Source organism: Gymnoscopelus braueri (assembly GCF_963280865.1).
Source record: "Gymnoscopelus braueri genome assembly, chromosome: 21".
NCBI lineage: Eukaryota > Metazoa > Chordata > Actinopteri > Myctophiformes > Myctophidae > Gymnoscopelus > Gymnoscopelus braueri.
Window position 1 is genome coordinate 45,299,579 of NC_137623.1, and position 25,336 is coordinate 45,324,914.

Here is a 25,336-nt window from a genome sequence, read left to right on the forward strand (position 1 = left end):
CCCATTCTCTTTTCCTCTCTTCCCTCTAACCTTAACCCTCTTAGTCTCTTCCCCAAAACCCTTTCTCTTACCACCCTTCTCTCTTTAGCCCTTCTCTCACACAATTTTTTCATTTTATTTTTTTCACACCGCATATAATCTATGTTTTGTGTGTATAATCTCTATCTAACCTATATTGAGGAAAATATATTACACTGATGTATAACAAATTCTTGAATACGTACGAATATGTGTAACATAATTTTGTACTACATGTATTCTTCTGAACACTTTGTGAAATAAATGTCCAATAATTGTCAATTCAAAATGATTTTCTAGTTAGAAGACAGATAGTTAGAAGATATACCATGATGATAGTATCAATATGGATTTGTTTAGATCCATCCATATGGTATTGGTATGTTTTAACATTGTACTAGTATCATGTATGACATTAATACTGTCTGATTCTGAGGCAATGTTTTTTAACATTATACTAGTATCATGTGTGACATTTAGAATCTAACCTATTTTTACCAAAATCTGTAACTATATTTCACTTTTATAATCCAACCAGACTTTTAATGTGCTATACATGTGTATATCTGAAAATGTATTACTTAAGAATTTAGATTGAACACCTTGTGAAAACAGCTGAATTGTAACTTTTTTCCTCTCTCGCCTCGAACCCTTTCTCTTTCTCATCTCTTCCTTGCTAACCCTTTTGTTCTCCCTTTCCTCCCTCTAATCCATTCACCCACAATCTTTGTCTCTTTCTCTTTCTCTCTCCCTTCTCTCACCCATTCTCAGCAATCTTTCCTCTTTCCTCTCTTCTCTAACATCCTTTCTCGTTCTCTCTCCCTTCTCTCACCCCATTCCCTACAATCTTTCCTCTTTTCCTCTCTTAGTCTATTCCATCTCACACACCCCATTCTCACACAAACCATAATGTACGTATTTTCTCTCTTTTTTCTCCCTCAAAACCATAACCAGTAAACCCTCCAGTAATGGCTGATACGATATTGGTCAAGTAATACGCCGGTGGGGTGTGCGTTAGAGAGGGTCTCTTCTGATACTTCCGCAGATCCCTCCATTTTTTTTTTGAATAAGGAAAATCGAGAGTCTCTTATATTGTGTAAAACGAGGAGGAGGAGCTCCGTTAGAGTGTAGGTGGGTGGGGTGTGCGTAATACTTGCTATTTTGACTCGGAATCAGACTCAATGATTTACAAATCTTTTACTTAGCTATGCTATAAAAGTTACAATTCAACTGCTTTTTTCAAAAAAATATTTTCTTCATACTAAGTTCACGAGTGATACATTTGTATATCTGAAAAATGTATCAATATTTCCTTTTACTGCATATATCTATAGCATATGTATACCAACAACTGACCAATATTAATAGTAGAACTTTAGAAGTTTGGTTGGATTATAACTTCTATGAATGTATTATTATTATTGTCACAAGTTACAGTTATTTGGTAAAAAATAGGTAAGATTTCTAAATGACAGTATTGATGTTACACACGGATATAAAATACTATAGACAAATAGTTTTGTTTTAGAATAAGGTTTATCTTTTATTAACAATTTTCATCTTAGGGTATGCAGGTATGCAAGATTCACATGTCAATGTTGAAACTTCAATAATGAACTAAAAACACCCCTAACACTTAGCAGTCTGTTAGAGCAGAAACATCTTACTTGAGTTTTAGACATAGAGTAGCGGTAATTATTGGTTCATAGGTATATAATACTGTATCCATGGGGTGATCTGGAGTGCATTAGTTTGAAGGTGTTTCAGGCATTTACCGTTAGTACTGGTAAATGTATATAGAATCATAATCAACTTTATTGTCATATGGCGTATTACTTGACCAATATCGTATCAGCCATTACTGGAGGGTTTACTGGTTATGGTTTTGAGGGAGAAAAAAGAGAGAAAATACGTACATTATGGTTTGTGTGAGAATGGGGTGTGTGAGATGGAATAGACTAAGAGAGGAAAAGAGGAAAGATTGTAGGGAATGGGGTGAGAGAAGGGAGAGAGAACGAGAAAGGATGTTAGAGAAGAGAGGAAAGAGGAAAGATTGCTGAGAATGGGTGAGAGAAGGGAGAGAGAAAGAGAAAGAGACAAAGATTGTGGGTGAATGGATTAGAGGGAGGAAAGGGAGAACAAAAGGGTTAGCAAGGAAGAGATGAGAAAGAGAAAGGGTTCGAGGCGAGAGAGGAAAAAAGTTACAATTCAGCTGTTTTCACAAGGTGTTCAATCTAAATTCTTAAGTAATACATTTTCAGATATACACATGTATAGCACATTAAAAGTCTGGTTGGATTATAAAAGTGAAATATAGTTACAGATTTTGGTAAAAATAGGTTAGATTCTAAATGTCACACATGATACTAGTATAATGTTAAAAAACATTGCCTCAGAATCAGACAGTATTAATGTCATACATGATACTAGTACAATGTTAAAACATACCAATACCATATGGATGGATCTAAACAAATCCATATTGATACTATCATCATGGTATATCTTCTAACTATCTGTCTTCTAACTAGAAAATCATTTTGAATTGACAATTATTGGACATTTATTTCACAAAGTGTTCAGAAGAATACATGTAGTACAAAATTATGTTACACATATTCGTACGTATTCAAGAATTTGTTATACATCAGTGTAATATATTTTCCTCAATATAGGTTAGATAGAGATTATACACACAAAACATAGATTATATGCGGTGTGAAAAAAATAAAATGAAAAAATTGTGTGAGAGAAGGGCTAAAGAGAGAAGGGTGGTAAGAGAAAGGGTTTTGGGGAAGAGACTAAGAGGGTTAAGGTTAGAGGGAAGAGAGGAAAAGAGAATGGGTTAGCAATGAAAGAGAGGAAAAGAGAATGGGTTAGAGGCGAGAGGGTTAAGGTTAAAGGGGAGAGAGGAAAAAAGTTACAATTCAGCTGTTTTCACAAGGTGTTCAATCTAAATTCTTAAGTAATACATTTTCAGATATACACATGTATAGCACATTAAAAGTCTGGTTGGATTATAAAAGTGAAATATAGTTACAGATTTTGGTAAAAATAGGTTAGATTCTAAATGTCACACATGATACTAGTATAATGTTAAAAAACATTGCCTCAGAATCAGACAGTATTAATGTCATACATGATACTAGTACAATGTTAAAACATACCAATACCATATGGATGGATCTAAACAAATCCATATTGATACTATCATCATGGTATATCTTCTAACTATCTGTCTTCTAACTAGAAAATCATTTTGAATTGACAATTATTGGACATTTATTTCACAAAGTGTTCAGAAGAATACATGTAGTACAAAATTATGTTACACATATTCGTACGTATTCAAGAATTTGTTATACATCAGTGTAATATATTTTCCTCAATATAGGTTAGATAGAGATTATACACACAAAACATAGATTATATGCGGTGTGAAAAAAATAAAATGAAAAAATTGTGTGAGAGAAGGGCTAAAGAGAGAAGGGTGGTAAGAGAAAGGGTTTTGGGGAAGAGACTAAGAGGGTTAAGGTTAGAGGGAAGAGAGGAAAAGAGAATGGGTTAGCAATGAAAGAGAGGAAAAGAGAATGGGTTAGAGGCGAGAGGGTTAAGGTTAAAGGGGAGAGAGGAAAAAAGAGGGTTAGGGTTAAAGAGAGGAAAAGAGAATGGGTTAGAGGCGAGAGGGTTAAGGTTAAAGGGGAGAGAGGAAAAAAGAGGGTTAGGGTTAAAGAGAGGAAAAGAGAAAAGGGTTAGAGGCGAGAGGGTTAAGGTTAAAGGGGTGAGAGGAAAAAAGAGGGTTAGGGTTAAAGGGGAGAGAGGAAAAAAGAGGGTTAGGGTTAGAGGGATGAGAGGAAAAGAGAATGGGTGTGAGAGACAGGTGTTAAGAGAAGCCAACACTGACCACTAGAAATATGTTTTTTGATAAAATATCAAAAAAAAAAAAATACATAGGATTACAGTAAAACAACAAGGTTCATAACATAATATATATATATATTTTCAAATGAGTGTATCATCAACCCCTGAGTGTGCGCAGGCATGCACACAAAAGTAGTTTGATAAAACATGTTAGACTCACAGTATGTTAGCGTTACAGTATTGTTAGAGTTTTTGTCAGCGTTAAAGTCATGTAATAGAATATATATTTATTAGGAGATGTTCTGGTGTAACATTAAGCTTTATCTAACCTAAACTTCAAAATTATAATTTAGATTTTTGAAAACCATGGATTAAAAGAGTACATGGCTGAGTAATGACCAGCCTGTCATCTGTCAACAGTATAACCTACATTGGGTTTTACTATATTATTATATATATTTAGAAGCCATTGTAGAGATAGTTGCATGTATTCTACCTAATAGCAATAATAATAATAATAATAAACAGCTTTTGCAGATATTGTCTAGCGTCCAATTGTTAGACACTGATTATAACCCCTTATTTCTATTTCATTCGGTGTATGCATGGTTATTAAAGTTACAATTCAAGTCACATTCAGAATGTTCTCAAACTAAGTTCACAAGTAGTATACATATAGTGAATATTAACCCTTACTTTACTAACCTTTTACATTTTACAGCGTATAAATGACCATTATTTATGGTATAGCATCCAATGATCACGATTATTATTAGGTTAAGACTTTGACAGGGACCAGTTTTGGAATTGCAACCTCCTTTTTTTTGAAAGTGAGTATAGGGTTTTGTACTCCTTTACTCCTTCTGGTAGGGGATTTCCACATTTTGTTGCATAGCATGAGAACGAGTTCAAACCCCTTGTTTGTATCAAATCTGGTGTGGACATGATCAGTATGTTTTTTTTTTTGAAGTATTTTGACAGGTACGAGTGTACGTGTTATGACTTAGAAAATAGAGAAATTATGTGAGAAGATAATGTGAGCGATAGGTGAGAGAAATTATGTGAGAAGATAATGTGAGCGATAGGTGAGAGAGATTATGTGTGAAGGGGCAAGAGAGGAGAAAGATTGACAGAGGATTGGAATGAGATGTTAAGAGAAGCCACTTTACTGGCCATCGGTGACCATTAGAAATAGATGTTTTTGATCAAATATCTACAAATCCAGAGGATCACAGTAAAACAACAACCTGTACACCATATACTGACCTAGCCAATTCTAATTGGTTGTAGGATTTAATGTAATTGTAAATCTATAGTTGCTAAAAAACATAGGTTTTCAAATCTGGAAATACCTTGGCTGATCAGTCTTACAGGTTTTAAACTAGTATGCACATTATATAGTGTACATACCCCAGCTATTATATGCCAAATCTGGTGTGACATGATCAGTACGTTTTTGAAGTATTTTGACAGGTACGAGTGTACGTGTTATGACTTAGAAAATAGAGAAATTATGTGAGAAGATAATGTGAGCGAGAGGTGAGATAGATTATGTGTGAAGGGGTGAGAGAGGAGAAAGATTGACAGAGGATTGGAGAGAGGAGAGGAAAGAGGAAAGATTGAGGGGGATGGGTGAGAGGCGAAAAGGGTTAAGGTCATTTTACTAACATACTGTGTTGTTGTTGTTGTCAATAGTTTTTGTCAGAGATTTACACCGAAGCAGTATTTGTGTGCGGAAAAAACAGTTTATTTATTTATTTTTAACTATGATATGTACATCTACATGATTGAATGCTTATAGCTTATATCCGTGTTTTAATAAACTAGCAAATATCTCTAATGATACAAAATGGTGACTACTGTAAAATACAAACCCTTCTATACTATATTGTCACTAATAATTAACATTAGCTACATGATATTGGGACATTTTGTGTGGTTGATTTGTTTTTGATGGTGTACTGGGGATGTAAAGCTGTGTTCTGCAAAACGTGTAGCTGGTCTGGCAATGTACAGTAGTATTGACATTGTTTTGTTATGGTTTAGTCATGGCATCGTGTATTTTGTTTTTGGGTTTAAAATTGTATATGCTATAGTGGTATTGATGTTTTGGTTGCTGTGTCGATCTTGGACGGTATAATACAGTTAGAGAGATTAAATAACTAAATTACTTAGAAAAAAAAAAGCATAAAACAGTTTTTACATCATGACGATTTAACATACTCCGGGGTGAGTAATCACAAGTTCTTTACAAGGAGGGTAACTTTCCCCAATAAGTAGCCTATAACAAGGTAGATTTTTTTTCTTTCTAGGATGATATCAAAAATACATCGATATACATTAGTTGTTTAACCCTACCATTATTAGAAGTTAAATTCTAGACAGAGTTTTAGACTAACAGATCATTTCTGTCTATTTATCCACTATTTAATGCTATGCTTTCCTTTGTAATTGACTTTGGACTTGTAATGGACCCCATCGAGGTCATTTCTTTAAGAGGCGGCAGTGGCTCAGGGGTAGAGTAGCAGGGTAGAGTGAACTGGAAAACCGTAAGTGGCAGCGGTGGCCTAGTGGTTAGAGGGGCGGCCTTGATACCGGAAGGTCCCTAGTTCGATTCCCCAATTCATCACATCAATCATGAATCACCGCTGAATAGCCCTTGAGCAAGGCTTCCATGCAGGGCCTGGCTGTAAATAAGTGTTAACTTAGTCCAACACCCTGGGTAAACAACAAACTTTGCTTTGCTTTGCTTACCATGGCCATACAATTAGGAATCTAATCTAATCTAATTTATTAAGCCCCCAGCACCTCAGAAATAAGGTGAAACCTGGGGGTTAGCCATACCTAGTGAAATCATTCTTGGACACTACATTAGAATGCCTTACAATAAGTGCATTCAACATAGGCAGGGAACGAAAACTACTAGTCACCCGAAGTCGTAAGTACATTATTTTCTAAAAGGTTATTTTTCAAATAACCAAGTGTTTTCAATAATGCTATAGTGGTGTACACTCCACTCTATCTACATTCTCTCTCAAACTCAAATAATTATAGTTTTGTAAAAGAAATCACTAGATGGATCAGCTCTACAATACCTACAGCTCCACTATAACATTTGTCTAAACCATTAAGGGAAGGGGGATTTGATCACTAGCATTTCATATCATACTATTTGGCACCCCTATCTGCACATTATATCATGACGATAGAAATGTACAGCTAACACCTGGTATGACACCCAGAATGGTAGGCATTAGAGCACCCTGTTTATTTTTTCATCACCCTGGAATCACATGGGTATTGTTAGAGTTCAGTCATGTGAAAGTTAAAGTAATGTCAGAATTATAGTTATGCTAGATGTCCCCCCATAATGAACAAAGACATGTTCAAATTGACATAGAAAACGTACTATATAATGGGGAGAATTGGGTGTGAACAGAATATCTTTTACAAGCCGGCATTAGTGTTCAAAAATGATTTTAATGTATCTATGTGCTTATAATAACGGTATAACAGTTTAAAGTTGTTATGAGGCTTTGGGGGTACAAATTGTACAACATTTGTGTGGAAATACAGAGTAAAAACCCCTCAAAACTGTACGTAGGTACAGTACTTGAGTAAATATACTTGATAGCCATATAACTAGATCAAACAGACAGACAGACAGATAGACAGACAGACAGACAGACAGACAGACAGATAGAAGGACAGACAGATAGACAGATAGATAGACAGATAGACCTATAGACGGATAGACAGATAGACAGATAGCTAGATAGAAGGACAGATCGCAAATTAACCATATGTCACCATCCCCCGTTACCAACTCTCCATCATTTAACTGTGGACCCCCTGGAACCCCCTCACCCCTCATGTACCCCCGGATGGATCTTTAATCATTTTACACTCTCAATAGTTAAATTATTGTTCTACATCTACATTACTTCATTAAAGAATTGTTATTTTGATCAACCTTAACCCTAACCCTTGTAGATAGGCTATTTTTTGGTCTGAAATGTATAATGGAAGGTTGAATTGGTTAATATCATAATGGCAGATTAGACAGAGAAGGGAGAAAAAAGAGAATTAGATAGATAAAAGAGAAAGAGTACATTAATTAATACATTAATTAATGAATAAATTAAATAATAATTGGATTAAAAAAAACATTATTTATTTTTTTGATCAAACATAACCCTAAACATAATCCCATAATCCCATCATCACATGGTGATTCGACGGGTCGGACATAGCGGTAGAGAGAGAGAGAGATAGACAGATAGACAGATAGATAGATAGATAGATAGATAGATAGATAGATGCTAGCGTGGGAACTTGTCACTCATTGAGAATACATGGGCCATAGGCCCCGGACCTGTGGACCATAAAATACTAGTTCTGTCTTTACTAACACCACTTGAGCTCAAAATACATTGACAAAACACCAGCTGTAGGTCATAAAGTAATAAAGTCCAGAACGAGATCACAACTCACAAGCATACACACATGAATCCTTGTACACATGTACACACAGGCATACAGCTTTCTACTATGGCGATGTAAACGTATGTTTTCTCATGCCAATAATGCCCCTTTGAATTGAATTGAGAAACGGGTGACTGCTGTGCTGATGACATGTTGGGCAACTCCTTTGCCAGTAGGTGTGAAAACCCAATGGATGGGGTGAGAACAATGATGGAGGGAGGGAGGGGGGTAATGGAATCCCCCTCTCATAGTTTTTATTACAAAAACCCTTGTCTCATTGACCTTGTAGATTTGCTATTTTCATATAATTTTTACATTTTTGTATAATTATAACCATTATAACATAGGTTTCATGAAATGTGTTCATGAAATGTGTTACATAGAGTTAATGATTAAATCAAATACACTGTCTCCCTGTTTGCAGTTGTGGGCCTCTGAGAGAACAATGCTCAAAAAACACCTCAGGTGTGAAAATGCCTCTGTCAGAGGAACCACAGACCATGTCCCTAGGTACTTCCACCCATTGGTTGGATATAATCACCCAGCATGCAATTGTGAACTTTGGGCATGTTTGGGCTTAATAAGTTAGTTTTGAAAACAAATATATTGTTTAGGATAATGCATGGTGTCCCATTAAGGTTTTATCTAACGTAACAAAACATTAGAAGAGTGATAATGTGGTAAATTTTGGTATATTATTTTTAAAACCATGGGGTATAATGTTTGAGCATAGTGTCTAACCATATCCTCTCTTCCAATTACCTCAACTTGAGTCCTGTGCTTAGAATCCCCCTGTGGCGGGGATCAGTCAGACTCCAACTTTAATCACTCTCATCGCTACGGCAGTTGTTTTAATGTTATTAATGTTCTTAAATAGTTTAGAATAGTAGAATAGTAAAAAATAAGCCTATGATATGACAAGTGAAGTATGTATGGTAAATTCTGATAGACCTATGTATGCCTGCAGTACCACTGATGACCATTTAGTCCCTATATCATGGTATTTTATATTTACACCCCGATGATTTAAATTCTGATAGACATATGCATGCCTGCAGTACCACTGATGACCATTTAGTCCCCATATCATTATATTTTGTATTTATGCCCTAATGATTTAAATTCTGCAGTACCACTATTTACCATTATCCATCCCAGAGATTAATTACGATCCCCTACATCCAGTAGCTGTCATAAGAACGGAGGGGTTCACTCTATGATCATCACACAATCACGGATCACCCATACGAAGTTGTCGCACACATAGAATTACAGATCTACAGTATAAGGGGCCATAGGCCCCGGACCCCCTGGTTAAACTAAAGACTGAGAAATAACCAGGTGTCAGCTGTTAGCTAACATTTGACAGGTGTCAATTGGAAAAGGCTACAGCTGTCAGCTGTGAACTGCCAAGGCTGGAGATACAGTGACCACCCTGATTAATATGGAGAAGAGACAGAGAAGAGATAGAAAAAAGAGAAAAAAGAGAATTAGATTGAAAAAGAGAGGATTTAAGAATGCATTAATTAATGAACGAATTAAATTCTAAATATACCTATTCGGATTAAATCTATTTATAATGATGTTATTAATAGAAAGGCTATTTTTATGTATATATTAATAGATATATATATATAGATTAATATAAATAGAAATGTGCGCAACAGCGCCAACTATTCCCCCAGTGGCCATTAGGGTGTAATGATATGCCCCATTAAGGATACTACTGATAACTACAAAATTACATCAATATGGGCGGTCGCCTAGATATCTTTACTGACCAACGTTTGTGTGGTTGCTGAAGACAGTGTGATCACATACAGCGCGTCAATGTGTGCCGCGCTGCGAGCTTGTACATCTGCTATTTTTGAACTTTTTTTTCTTGAAAGCATTGGAACATTTTTTATCATTTTTTTTAACACAAATCCTCTCTTCTGGGGGTCCCTGGCACAAAACATTTTCAGATGGGGGTCCTTGACATGAAAAAGTCTGAGAAGCACTGTCATAAAGAACAAGACATAATTATAATAAGAAGTGAGCCTCAGTAGAAACCTGGTACTCATTAAATACACAACCTTGTTCATGAAACTGAATCTTGTCAAGAACACAAAACTTACTGGAGTACAGCTCTCCATCTTCCCAAAGAACTTGTCCAGGGTGTAGAGATATCTCACGTTATCTTTAGCCTCGTTGGCCACCTCTGTAATGTTCCCATCCTGCGAATCAATCAATCAATCAATCAATCAATTGATTGATTGTTACTTGAGTACATAATAATGTTACTTGAGTACTTAATGACAGACAGACAGACAGACAGACAGACAGACCAACCGACCAGGTGTCTCCAGGTGTGCAGTACTCTGGACTTGGCCACCTGTAGAACTCCCAGAACCTTCTTCACATCAGGACACTTTATCTCCTCCAGTAGACTGATGCATTAACACACACACACACACACACACACACACACACACACACACACACACACACACACACACACACACACACACACACACACACACACACACACACACACACACACACACACACACACACACACACACACACACACACACACACACACACACACACACACACACACACACACACACACACACGCGTGACAATAGGCCGGGCGGGAAAGGCGAAGTTTGTCACTGCACCATAGTGACTCCTACAGGCTCATTCCAGCACTATAGTGTGTGTGTATACCTGTTAAACATGGTCATGCGTTGCTTCCAGTGGTCCAGCTCAGCTGAAGGTCCCACGTCGTCAGGCTCCTTCCTCATCTGCTGACTCTCCGTCAGCACCTGTCTGATCTGATTGGCCCACGCCAAGACCACGCCCTCCAGAGACTCCACCAGTGCACTGTTATTGGCTGAGAGGACAGATAACAGGTTGTTAATCGACAGGTAAGTTGTAGTAGGGCAGTTTTCCCAACTGTAAGCCTATAACTCTAAAACAGTTTTTAAACATAAAGCAACCATTTACACACACACGTCAGTATACTGTACCTGCAAATCTGTAGTGGGAGGGGCTGCGCAGGTGTGCGATGGTTGCGATAAGCTCCTCCTCCCCCGGGGGCAGCCGTAGGCGGAGCTTGGACTCCACGCTGGCTCTGACCGAAGACAGGCTGCTGATGAAGTTGTCCATGGAGGACAACAACACCTGGACATCTGGACTGCACACACCTTCCTTCAACACACCCCAATTCTACAGGCAGAGAGAGAGAGATAGAGAGATAGAGAGATAGAGAGATAGAGAGAGAGAGAGAGAGACAGACAGACAGACAGACAGACAGACAGACAGACAGACAGACAGACAGACAGACAGACAGACAGACAGACAGACAGACAGACAGAGAATGAATGAATTAATTAATGAATTAATTAATTAATTAATTCATGAGTGTTTTTATTGCAGACTCATGGTCCATAGAAAAAAAACATACAATTACATGCAACAAGGAACACAAATAAAAAGCTGTCCAAACAAACATGTTATACAGGCCATTTGGGACAGTTAAATACAGTATTTTTTTCAGCCAATATATCTAGTGCAACTCTTCACAGGGTTACTTATACTGACAATGATGCTATCCACAGACTCGTCCACGCGACACATGGATCTTTGCATCAAGTTACGAAGAACAGCTTGGAAAGTATTGACTCTTGCAGCCACAAGCATTTCACTCACACTGCAACATCTCTAGGCCCTTTGAGTAAAATTCTCATGGTGTCATAATAGGCTACTTGTCGTTTCTGAACACGTGCGCTTTTGTAACTTGACCACAAGTGGGCAGTGTAAGGGAGAGAATGGGGGAGAGAGAGAATGAATCAAAAAGACTGAAACAAAGGTTTAGAGCAGAACCTCATTAACCCATTCAATCCGGGACGTTTTCTGAAAACCGTGTGTTGCTATAATATCAGTGGTTCTCAAACTTTTTCATGTCAATGACCACCCAAAATTTTATGCATTTGGTCCCCAATCTCAAAATATTTTGTTCCAGGGAAGTACAAATATTTGAGTTACAAATGTTCGCTTTAAAAATACATATATTCAAAGATCTGCACACATTTAAAAGAAATTATTCAAAAATTATATTTTTGAATAGCCAGAATTTTTTTAAAATGACAGATGCGTTCCCGGTCTTAAAGGATTAATAACAGAACCTGATATAAAAACAGAACCTTGTCAAGAGGAAGTAGAAAGGGAGAGATAGGATACCTGCTGAGCTCTGAGAGCAGGTAACATGACCTCAGACAGCAGAGTCTCCACGCTGTGCAGCACGCTGTCATCACAGCAGTCCAGCATCCCAAAGGTCACCTCCTGTACGCACAGGAAGGTCAACACAGCTTAGACCAGTGGTTTTCAAAACCCTTTTCATATCAAGGTCCATTACTTATTCAGCATTTGAGTCACCAACCATGCACCGTTTCATTGAATTTGGTTTAATTTTACGCTCTCAAGAGTTAAAGATCTACCAAATAAGGGTCCATTTGGTTATCAACTCTCCATCATTTATCTGGGGACCACCCGGAACCCCCTCAAGGACCACTGAGAACCACTGGCTTAGACTAACTGGCTTAGACTAATACATGCCTGTCTGACTGACAAGTTGTCCGTCTGACTGACTAGTTGTCTGGCCGTCTGTGTATGCATTAGGCCACGCCCACGGACCCCCGTAATTCTGAGAGTGTACAAATGGAACCAAATGGACCTGTTAAGGTTCCAATCAGAGATTGTAGAAAATGTATCCAAATGGACACAATTTGGTTCCATTTCTACAATGTCTGAGTTACAGACCTTGTTTGTGTCCATTTGGTTCCTAACTACCTATCATATACCTGGGGAACCCCTGGAACCCCCTACAACCAATGGGGGTCCCTAGACCCCACTCTTAGAACCTTTACATTACAACTGAACTTGCAAAATTGCATCATCGTTGTGTTTTATTGCCTTTTTAAACTGATTGATTTCAAAAGTCTTACAGAAAACATACCCTATAATATTTGAGTAATTTAATCCAAACTCTGAGTTTCCATTTTGGGGTTTCTTTATTGACCAAACATCGGTTTATGGAAACACGACTAATAACATGTTGAAACCGGTTTGCTGACCTGATGTATGTTAGCTGTAGTTATGGCCTTGTCAGTTGTCCTCAGAAAGAACAGACACTTCCCCAGCAATGGCTGAGAAACATGAGAGAGAGAGACATGGTTTAGTTTGACACATAACCAGAATTATAAGTTTAGTTTAATTATTTCAGCTTAGTTTAGACCAGCCTAGCCATAGTTAACAGTTGTGGGATGTGCCCACTGGAGACCTGTAAAAACAGAAAAAAACCTGCTGTGCTGACCTCTTTTATGCACTCTCGCACACGCACGCACGCACGCACGCACACGCACACGCACACGCACACGCACACACACACACACACACACACACACACACACACACACACACACACACACACACACACACACACACACACACACACACACACACACACACGGTCTCCCATACCAACAGAACACAGCAGTGAACAAACATGTGATTAGACTCCAGGTTGAGACAATAGTGAATGGTAACCAGACGCGGTTCACAGTAATAACACAACATTCCACAGGTGTGTTAGACCCCCTGTGGAACCCCCACTTTGAGAACCACTGTTATAAGAGGTCATTCTCACCTCTGAAGATCCAGTAGTCAGGAACAGTCTCTTGTGTGGAGAGGTGGAGCCAACATCCATAACAGAGGGATGAGTGGAGGTCATTGCCTACACACATAAACGTACATGTTAATGTTCGATTGCATTAACATATAGAATTCTATACTACGGTGATGGTTTCAGAAAAAACAAACAAAGTCGATTGTGAAAGTTCACAATGTACTGTAAGTGTAAGCTTTCAAATGATGTGTCATACACTGAAATCTAAACATATTTGAAGATATGCTTATATGCTTCATGCTTATATGCTTCATGTTGTCTAACATTAAAATAATAATAAAAAAGGTGAGGTAGTGGGTGTGAAGAATAGATTGTTAACTCCACCCCTCACAACCCCTAACCTATTTATTAGTGGTGATCTGTAGCTGAAACCTGAGAACAATAGCTACACATTAGCCAACAGGTTGTTAATATGTCAGAGCTCTGTTTACAAACTATTTTAAATGTAATGATTATAAAACAGGTGTGGTGTATCAGTATTCAAGACTGATGAATATGAAGTTAATATGCTATGAACACAAATTGTCAAGAATGTTCCATGTCAGAGTGTGGGGGAGAACAGCTGCTGTAGTGGTCTGCTACAGAGGTAATTAGGTTAAAACTCTGCTATCCTGTCTATTGTCTTAGGTGCGAACCTAAAACACCACACCCGGCCGAGTTCTTTGTTCCCAAAAAGGCGCATTCTAATTATGCGATCTAATCACGCATGTTGCTTGATTGTCTCTCTCTCTCCCCACAGCCAGCTGGTAAAGAAATAGACTTAAACTGAATTCTTGTAATTATAACTAGTTCATAGTAAAAGCTTAATCTATAGTAAGTACACAAGTGTGAACAACTGTGGTTGGGGAGAAACCAGTTAGTTGCATGTAAACTTTTCTTCTTGAATCTAAGGAAAACGCCAAGTCCTTTTTAAATCATCTCTTTTTGTCTAAATCATTCATACAAAGTTGAATACATATATGTGTGGTCTTATTTTAAAGGTAACAAGGTGTTAAACAAAGATTGCATAATATGAGCTTGTGTAAAAGTATAGTTTTATAAATAGGTTAAAGTAAATTGTCATGAGTCAGTGTGAAGGAGGTAGATCCATTGTCTATTGTTCTAAAAACCTGTGTTGTGAGTGGTCAGGTCCTAGGTAAAATATCTGTTTGCTTATAACATGGTGTTATTGTGAGAAACGGGACACTCTGTGTTTTTCGGCTACATACAGTTGTCACGTTCAACAGGACAAAGCAGGTCCTATGAACAAAGATGCGCAGTACTACATTGGAACCCTGTATTTGTTCGCCTTTTTGACAATAAAAAGATTGTTGAAAATGACTCCTCCGGACTCTAAAAGCTTGTGATTATTCCCACCCAGAGAAACATCTCTTCTTCCGTCTTCCAAACGGCCTCAGATACCACACAGGTATCTGTTATAATGAGAATGTTCTTAATATATGGAGAGAAAAAAAAACACACAAAAAACGAAAAACACAAAACATCCAAAACCTATTTTGTTAATTTGCCGGACTTCACAAATACCTACAGGAGTCCCTTTTCTCTGGACCCGGAAATACAGTACTACCTGAGAGGTCCCCTGGTAGAAGAACATGAGCTTCCTAGATCCGTTGGCAGCAAAGAAGTCATCAATGAGACTGAACTGGAAAACACAATCACAATCATTTTATGACCTGTCAGGACCTTCATCCAACATTATATGAGCTTCATTTTTTATAGTATATTGTTTAGACCAGGGGTCTTCAAAGTTTTTCCAGGCCAAGGACCCCTTAGCTGAGAGAGAAATGAAGCATGGACCCCCACTACATATTAGATTCATGTTACAACTTAAAACCTTGACCTTTGGCCCGGTACTTGGTCTGATCTTTTTTCCCTGTACGCCAAACCTCTACGCCAAAAATAGCCGATCTAAAAGCGTGTTGTGAGCTTGTAGATCGGCTATTTTTGGTTAATGTTGCCCCCAGAATAGGGACGCAAGGGTTCAAGTGGTTAATGTAAAAATAAAACAATAAATTTCCTATCACACAAAGATTTGGCGGCACCGCTGCAGTATCTCTGAGGACCCCCTAGGGGTCCCGGAGTGACCCGGACCCCCTGTTGAAGACCCCTGGTTTAGACTGAGGTTCTTGGTTTACCTGTGATCCTAATTTACTGAGGCACTACACTGTCTCTCTGCATACGATGTATGTGTTTACCTTGCTTATTGTAAGTCGCTCCCGATAAGAGCGTCTTCTAAATGCATACATTTTAATTGATTCATTACATTACAGTAGATCAAAATCCAAACAGAGTGCTACCTTGTCGTCAGAGACCAGGGCGTCCTGGACCTCCGTCTCCCCCAGGGTCAAAGCGCCCACCAGTTTGCTCAGCAGGTACTTGTGTCTGGCGTCCAGGGAAGCCCGTCGTTCCTCCTTCATCGCTCTGCTCTGCCTCGCTATCATCATCCTCGCCTCGTTAGACAGCAGCACGCTCCTCTGACCCGACACCTGCACACAGGGGTGTACACATACTTTACTTGAGTATTTCCATTTGTTTACTTCTACTACTCCAGCATACATCTCAAATTATTTACTTTTTTACACTACAATTATTTGACAGCTTTAGATACTACTGGCATAAGTGTGAAAGAGACGATTTTTATTTTTAAATAAAATAATTTAAAACATTTAGTCAGTTAAATTAACCCTTCTAAGAGACTCTACTCTCTTCTTTTAAAGTGATCGGTGGGTGGATCGTTGTGAAGAATAACATTCAATGATTTTTCAAAGGTTATTGAAAACACTCTGAATCTCTGGCAAGCCTTTTTGACTGTACTGCCCAACAAATTCGCCAATACAGTATTCAATCAAATCAATCAAAAGGAAAAACTGCCTTCGTTTTGGCCAAGCTCGTTCTGGAGTCATTAGGTCACCACTCACAGTGGTGCTGGCGCTGGGGGAGGGATCAGCAACCGGAGAAGCTACTTGATTGGTGGTTCTTGGGTTCTGGCCTCCTATTCGTCGATGGCCCCTGCCAGTTCTCTCTGTTGATTGGAGCACATCACAGAATTTCTTTTAGATTTATTACATCATATAATAATATAATACAGCATTATATTAGTAGTACCTGTGAGGAAGTTACTCAGAGGTGTGTGTTTAGTGGAGGTGCCAGGAGTCTCCCCCGGTCTCTCCTGCCCAACGTCAAGCCTCTGTTCTGGGACACGTGTGGTCCCCGGCTCCCCTGGCTGGAGGTCTGTGCCAGGGGAGGGACTGGAGCCCTTCACCCCAGGATCAGAGCTCTCTGCTGGGGGGAAGCTGGACACATCCTCCACCTCTGCAACCTCACCTGGAGGATGTGACTCCATAGCAGTAATCTTGTGGGGGGGAGGGGGGGGGGTGGGTGAACAGGAGAAGAGAGTGACGCGAGGTTGAAAGTAGTGAACAGGGGAAATTCCTTTGCCCAAATTTTATTTTTTATACAGGAGTGCACGCACCGTTTTAACTCTACACTAAATGTTTTGTTGAAAATAGCTGACCTACAAGCTCACAATGCATCGCAAAGCAAGCTTGCAGATCTACTATTTTCTGCAAAGATTCGTCCAGAATATGGATGCTGGGGTTAACGTGGTTAACCTTCAACTGACCCTCCCCACCCCCCCCCCCTTCCCCACCCCACTCTACTGCGCTCAAGTCTGACTGACCACTTGGGCAGCAATCAGCTGGGTGAAGCTGAAAACTGAATTTCCCCCACAGGATCAAATAGGTATAATTATATTATTATTATTATTATTATTATTATTATTAATAGAGTGGAATTAAATAGAATAGACTTACTTAACCAAAGGAAGTCTTTCCTCTCGCTCTCTTCTGTGTCTTTCTTGTTCGACCTTCTCTCTCGCTCAGTGTGTGTAATGAATCTTAGTTACACACCAGCAACACTGATGAGCAACCAGTCACTCACAAAATCTCTGTGTCTCACCTCTCTCTCTCTCTCTGTACCAGAGGGGGGTGGGCCCTCTGCCCCTCTCTCCCTTTCTCTGCGACTCACCCCCTCTCTCTACCCCCTCCCTCCCTTTCCCTCTCTGCCCCTCTCTTTCTCTCTCCGTTTATCATAATCTCTCTCTCTCTCTCTCTCTCTCTCCCTCTCAGAGTCTGACCCTCTCTCTCTCTGAGTCTGACCCTCTCTCTCTCTATGTCTCCCCCCCCTCTCTCTCTCTCTCTCGCTCTCTCTCTCTCTCTCCACTGAGACTGTTGACAAGTTTAACCACAGTAACCATGGTTGGTGCTAAGAGATTGTCGATGCAGGGGGTCAGTGACTCAGCAACTCTATAACAATACATCACTGCTTGTTTGTAAGCTATATGGTTGAATGATCAGAAATGGGTATGATTTGATCTTTTAAGCTATTTAATATTTGTTATATTATTACAGATAATAAATGTTCTCCATGTTTAACTTCCTCACATTTACAATATTTTATATTAAATTTGTAACAATTATTCAATTAGAAATCCATGTATGTATGTATGTATACGTAAGTACATATCTCTCGCTCGCTCTCTCTCTACAGTATCTATCTATTATGTTGCATACATGGTTTATTATCATAATTTACACGTTTAAAATGCAGGCATTTAGAAGACACTCCTATCCAGAGACATACGGTATGGAGGTGAAAGGTCAGACAGAGAGCCAAACACCAACAGAGAACAAAGACAATATCTAAACTAGCGTCTTATCGGTTGGTTGGGTTCTTTGTCATGTTTACATGCAGTGGTTCCCAACCTTTCCTGGATGAGCTTGAAAAACTGAAAGCGTTTGAGGCCCACCCATCTGACCACTTGCCATGGTGAAAGCCAAATGGGTGGGCCCCGTGCATTTGCAGAGCATGTTTATTGTAACGATCAATCAGTCGATTGTGTTCCGGCTTGGATGAATGTAGTATACTTTAAGTTCATATATCACTATGAAAAGAAAAAATATCCCACATTGTTACATTAACATTAAAATCGTAGTGTTTTGCCAATTATATAGAGGCTATGCGCGTGACATCATCGTACCCGGAAGTTATGCGGGAACACCTACTGAGTGGCAAAAAACTACTTTCTGGCCTTGACAGCCCATACATCCAAACAGAAAAGTCCTATCTGATTGTATTAAACAAGGTTAAGCTCACCAACATGGCAGCTGCACGGAAAGCTTGAATTATCCTCTTTCTATCTGCAAAGTTTTTATTTCATAAAAATCCACCATAGACATCTTATGAGCTACTTTCTGTCAATAAATCCTGTGCAGGTGATTGTTTTTCTAAGTGTCAGAGTTTGGAAGCGCTCATTTTGAGAAGCACAACATCCTGCTGCCTCCTGCATTATGTGACACTTAGAAACAGGTGGTACGCAGACCATTGAGTGATTTCCAACGAGCGCTTCCAAACTCCAATGCTCCATGCTGCTCAATGTTTTGCTACTCAGTCTAGATGAGGGGGGGTGTCCCGGTGAACACGTGACTAATGTGCGTACTCTCTTTACTTTAAGTTCATATATCAGTATGAAAAGTAAAAAATATCCCACATTGTTACATTTACATTAAAATCGTAGTGTTTTGCCAATTATATTGTGTTCCACTTGCAATATCCTCACGTCCACAGGTTGGGAATCAATATAAATTCTTGTAGAATCCATGGGTCAGGGGTTTCATGTGAATAGAACAGGGATATATGTGCAATACGTCAAGTCATTTTTTATATTTTAAATGGTTTGGTAAATGTTGAGTGTCCGTCGTTAATATTGATTAACGGTCTTTTCGCGCTAAAAATTTCCGGGTGCACATTCGGAATTTTTTTGATCCACTTCCGTTTCCGGTTTGATGACCGGAAACAGAATTATTTGGGATCCGGTTTTGACGATCACGTCCGCCCTCGTTCTACAGACGAAACTGAAACTCAATTCTCTTCCTGTAGTTTTTTCTCCTCGCATATCACTGTTTAACGTAATCCGCTCTAACTACAACATGGATGCCCCGTTTGACACGTGGTTTTCACTGGGAGATACAGTGAGATGTCGCCGAAGTAAACAGACCGTGTACAGCTCAATCTTAATCATTACCGAGTTTATTCTATTCTATTTTAGTTAAGGTTATGAATTGTGGTGTTTGTTATGAAGCCATTGCAATATATTTTCGTTCTGCTGTGCCCTCTGATGTAAAGTTATGAATGACAATAAAGTGCAACTTCAACATGTGTAAAGCTGCAATCCATGTCCTTCTCGGGATCCGAACCCGTTTCCCCTGTGTGGAGTGCCAGATATTCTACTGCTGAGCTCATTATTGTTTGGGCTTCAAGCAATTCAATATTTCAACGAAAACACACAATATGGCTTTAACATCAGGTTCATCACGTTTATTCAAACATTCAGTCATTTTGATTAAAAGCAACACACAGTGTCATGTTTTTTTAACGTTACTTGTTGAGAACCGATCAGAAAACAAAACACACATTTTTAACAGTTTGTCTCCTGGAGTTGAAAATCTTGATTTCACGTCATCTCTGCGAGGACAAAGGCGGAATTTATAACTTAAATAAGACCCACCGTCCCTACAAAGTATGGGATCAGACCAGGGTGCACGCGTCTTGCCCAAATATGGACTTCCACATTGACGTCATAAATATCACATGGGTCATGCCCAAATATGGAGTCTCACCCAGCCTGACGGACACCTTTTCTAGTTAAATTTGAGTTACTTCACATTACATTTAATTAATTAAATCTCATAAGGAAATGTAGATATCACAAAAAGACATGTTTTCCTGTTTGAAATGTTCAACCACTTCATCGTATGATGAACAGCCAAAATAGACAATCTAAAGAGCTCACACCTCGATGCGTCTTTAGCCTGTAGATGTGCTATTTTAACTTTTTTTTAAAAAGCATTTTCACCTATAATAACATGACCAACATAGGGACGCCAGGTTGAAATTGGGAGACAAAATAGTTAAAACGTGAGTTTAAAATAAAAACAATGAGGGAAACAAAAACTAAAATAAGCTATTGTTCAAAAGCTCATGACTAGGGTCTGAATACACTTCACTGTTCAGACACTTTAAAAAGGTGCTATAAACAACATTCAGCCACTAGATGTCACTCTCAACACCTAGCATAAGGTTCCTTATTTCCCCGACTCGCATCTGTAGGGCAGCCGTTATGCCGTTTGCAACGTTGTAATGTGGTGGCAGTCTCCAAGTGTCTCTTTAGGGGGGGAAAAAAGCATCTTCCCCAACAAAAACACAAGCAATTGATTACGGCTGCCTTCAGTTTAAATAGGTGAACAAAAACAAATTTGGACTTTTTCCCGTACCTTTTTAAAAGCTCTGTGGAAGTATTATCATCTTTCTATTATGAGTCTACATAAAAATGTTATCAATATCGCCTTTAAAAATTCCCCAAATCAAACAAAACATGATTGTACAAACAGGAAGTGATGCAATCGCTAATACTTCCTTCTTCTTCTGATTGTCTCTCAAAGAAAAGAAAAGAGAAATTAATCTCCCCAAAAAGGTCAAAGTTCACATGATCAGATACAGTACCAGGCTCTGTGACATCATCAACGTCAGCCCTCTTAGGGGACAAGGTCCTGTGACATCATCAGCGGCAGCCCCATAGACATAAAAAGGCAGACGCCACATTGGATTCCTGGGGCTGTATGTCACCTCGGGCGCCATATTGTGGAGGGGGGGCTCATAAGGGGCGCATGCGCAGCAGCCTGAAACTATATGCATGCTGGCCAAGACCTCGCCGGTTGAGTGTCTAAACGGAAGTACCGGAACTTGGCGGAAGTACCACCCACGGAAATTCTGTGTCGTGATTGGTCGAAAACTAATCGTTTTCCGGGGGGAAATACATACGACTGAAGTCCCGCCCCTATAGACACTCTCTGCAAATGGCTGGGAACGAGGCTAATCATTTCTATGCAACTCCATTCAGCGAAGACCCGGCGAGGACACGCTGTGATTGACAGCTGGGCGCACGGTTGCCCCATGCAAAATATAGCGGCCGCGAAGAAGACACATCCAACTCCGACGAACTTCAGCGGCCAATGAGGAGGTGTCTACGTGTCTAAATCTATGGGGCAGCCCTCCAGGAACAAGGTTCTGTGACCACATCGACGTCAGCCCTCCAGTTGCCACTGCTGTGCCTCAGAGCCGTCGCAGATCGCCATGGCGACGTAACCCTTGGCTCCCAGTGGCTGAAGTATAGACAGGCACTGACCAACCGAAACCTGGTACAGACGATTAGACTTCTACAGGAGAGAGAGAGAGCGAGAGCGAGAAAGAAAGAGAGAGAGAATTATTAACCTAAAATATTTTCAATTTCAATTTTCTTTGTACTTTTTAGTAACAGTAAAGTTTAAAACAGGAACGTTTGTAACGCACCGACTTGCTGATGTAATCACACATTCTTTTCGTGTGACAGGACGCAATTAAGATTGGACTTTAGGGTCTTTTGACAAACATACACACTTCACTTTTTTTGGCATCTATTGTTAATTATATCTCTATTATGACCACGAATATTATTATTGAAATTCTTTATTAGGAATAGCCCCTTGAGATGTAGCATCTCGTTTTAGAGGGGATCCTAGGTACATGATACACTGTATAGACATTTTCCTAAAACTAAGACAAAACAAAACAAAACAAAAACAAAGCAGAGGGGAAAACAAAACATTAAACAACAAGCAATTCAACAAACAATATCAGATATGACAAAACAAGTAAACAAGACAGATGACAGGAGCCACATCAGAACAGGACAGACAGACAGACAGACAGACAGGACAAACACATGAAACAACAGAAAATGTAAAGCATAAGAATGGATCATTAAGTCAACACAGACAGAACAATATCGTGAATGTCAGTATATTTGGAGTGATTAATAGAGGTTATATGACAGTGTTATAGTTATGAAATAGTTATAGACATGTACATACATTCTCAAAGTAAGAAGAAAAAGTGAGTTGGGGGGGGGGGGGGGGGAGAAGGTAAAAATGCTCTATGCTCTAAAAGTATATATATAAATATATATAATTTTTCATTTCATGAGGTCATTAAATAAACAAGATTTTTCAGTGTAGATATAGGGTCTCAGAGATAAAACTATATATTTAAATAAAATGTGAGTCCGTGGACGCATTTCAAACTGGGGGTCCTTGAAATGAAGGAGAAAAAAAAGGTTGATTTCTCATTGGTTCTCAAAGTGGGGTCCCCGGACGGGTCCTTGGGAGGGTTCCAGGGGGTCTCCAGCAAAAGTAGTTAATGTACTGTAGCATCACAATCATTTTAACCACTTTATCAATTTATATGTTGGCTATTCAAAAACAGCAGATCTACAAGCTCACAGCGTGTCACTTCATACCACTATGCAAGCTTGTACATCTGCTATTTTTGAAATGTTTTGAAAGATATCGAAAATGTTGAATAATATGGATTATTTTCTACATAAATCTCCTCTGGGGGTCCCTGGCACAAACTCTTTTCAGATGGCGGTCCACGGCCAAATACATTTGGGGGTACCTTGACACTTAAAAAAGGTTCTCACCCCCAGATTCCACTGCTGAGAGCCTCCAGATCCATGACACTTCATCAGACGAGGAGTGTCAGAGGAGCGGACCTCTGACACGTCAAGACACAACAACCCTGCAAGAACCAACTCACTGTCCTCGTTGTAGGACCACACCTACACACACACACACACACACACACACACACACGTATTACTGTACCTCATCAACATTTTAGGACACGTAATTTTTACCTTCTCCCCCCCCCCCCCCAACCCATTTAGACCTGAGGTCTAGTTTCTTCTAAAACAGTTTTCTGAAAAATTTATGTTGCAATATCAGTGGTGCTCAAACTGTTTCATGTCAAATACATGTTTTTACATGTGATATAACAGACTGTGTATTCACTGACGCATCTACTGGAACAGGAAATGGGTACTATAGAGACACACGGGGACTACAAATTTCACGCCCACTTTTGAGACAGCGCCGCTACTCGAGGTCCGTTAGAACGATGAACCGCAGCTGCCAATGCATTCCCTATGAGAGGATATGAAAGTTAGCCTACTTTTAAAATTATCCTGCATTAACTGAAGACGATATTGATTTAAATAAAAATATGTTTCCAAATGTATGGAGTGTCTTTGTCAACATATCTTCTTGTTTTCTTAATAGTTGATGTGTTTCACATTTAATTTGCCACTTTAACGAGTTACCCATAATGTTAACACAGCAGAGGGTAGACAGCAGACGGGCATTTCAGTGACATCACTGTCTTTACGAGCGCCGAGCGCCGACCAGTGGCATACCCACTGTAGAGGCAGGAGAGGCGGTCGCCTGCCCAACTAAGATCTCGCCTCCCCTAAAAAAAAAATAATAACCCGAAAATGTGTCATTGTGTGCTTAATGTCCTCAAAGTCACGCATCCAACAAGCTTTGAACTGAGCAGATTGGACCTTCTGTTCCAGAGATAATGACCAAAACCTATTGAAAACGTCCACTTTTGCCAGTTTTCTGGGTATTGAAAACCTCAAGGGATGCGTCCGTGACGTATATACCATGCGACCACTTAAACTCTGGATCTCCGATGCTAGCGGTTTTGACATACTGATGGAGTATATTATAGTATATTGTGGGTAGTATATTGAGATGAAAGATATGGGACATTAAAAAGGACAAATTAAACAAATGGGACAGATTATTAGAACACAAAAAAAATCGCTACAGCCTCAGTAGTTAACCAGTGAAATGACGGTATTTTACAATGCCTCTTATAGAGATTGCATTGAGAGCTGCAGTTCATCGTTCTAACGGACCCCGAGTGTCAAAAGTGGGCGTGGATTTGTAGGCCTTCCGCTTCCGGCCGTGTGTCTCTATGCCACCGCTTCCCATAGCTTCATTTGATTGGCTCAGTAGCAGATTTGAACTGGAAGCACACATCATGACACCTTCAACATGTATTTTCCAGTTCAAATCTGCTGCTGAGCCAATCAAATGAAGCCGTGAGATGCCATCATCTGAAAACCTGAGAGTACACTATGCTGTGAAAGATAAAAAATGGTGTGAACATTTTAATTAAAATAAATAAATGTCGCTTTAGCGCCGCATAATATTTGTGTTTTGAATGTACTCATGGCACAACCAACACTTAAAAATATATATAATCGAGCAAATATCAGCCCGATACACTGGTCAATCGAATATA

The 25,336-nt window shown here is 39.3% G+C and overlaps 2 protein-coding genes across 4 annotated transcripts in view; both read right to left on the reverse strand.

Moving 5' to 3' along the window:
- The window catches only part of dnah5l (dynein, axonemal, heavy chain 5 like), a gene marked incomplete at its 5' end in the record, with an annotated part of 132,302 nt that extends 114,864 nt beyond the window's left edge, over positions 1–17,438 (reverse strand). Inside the window, 11 exon segments of the mRNA XM_080417549.1 lie at positions 10,482–10,580; positions 10,700–10,793; positions 11,077–11,242; positions 11,379–11,577; positions 12,592–12,693; positions 13,485–13,556; positions 14,057–14,143; positions 15,663–15,737; positions 16,393–16,581; positions 17,014–17,117; positions 17,201–17,438. Of these exon segments, the coding sequence (XP_080273675.1) occupies positions 10,482–10,580; positions 10,700–10,793; positions 11,077–11,242; positions 11,379–11,577; positions 12,592–12,693; positions 13,485–13,556; positions 14,057–14,143; positions 15,663–15,737; positions 16,393–16,581; positions 17,014–17,117; positions 17,201–17,438 (1,425 nt within the window).
- A 3,006-nt stretch (positions 17,439–20,444) lies between these two features.
- Positions 20,445–25,336, reverse strand: part of galnt11 (UDP-N-acetyl-alpha-D-galactosamine:polypeptide N-acetylgalactosaminyltransferase 11 (GalNAc-T11)) — a 38,246-nt gene continuing 33,354 nt past the window's right edge. For all 3 annotated transcript variants that reach the window (XM_080417954.1, XM_080417955.1, XM_080417956.1), the window contains 2 exons: positions 23,670–23,807; positions 20,445–22,368 (listed from right to left, as the gene is read on the reverse strand). In XM_080417954.1, coding sequence (XP_080274080.1) covers positions 22,237–22,368; positions 23,670–23,807 — 270 coding nt within the window. In that variant the 3' untranslated portion in view covers positions 20,445–22,236. The remainder of the gene's footprint in view (positions 22,369–23,669; positions 23,808–25,336) is intronic.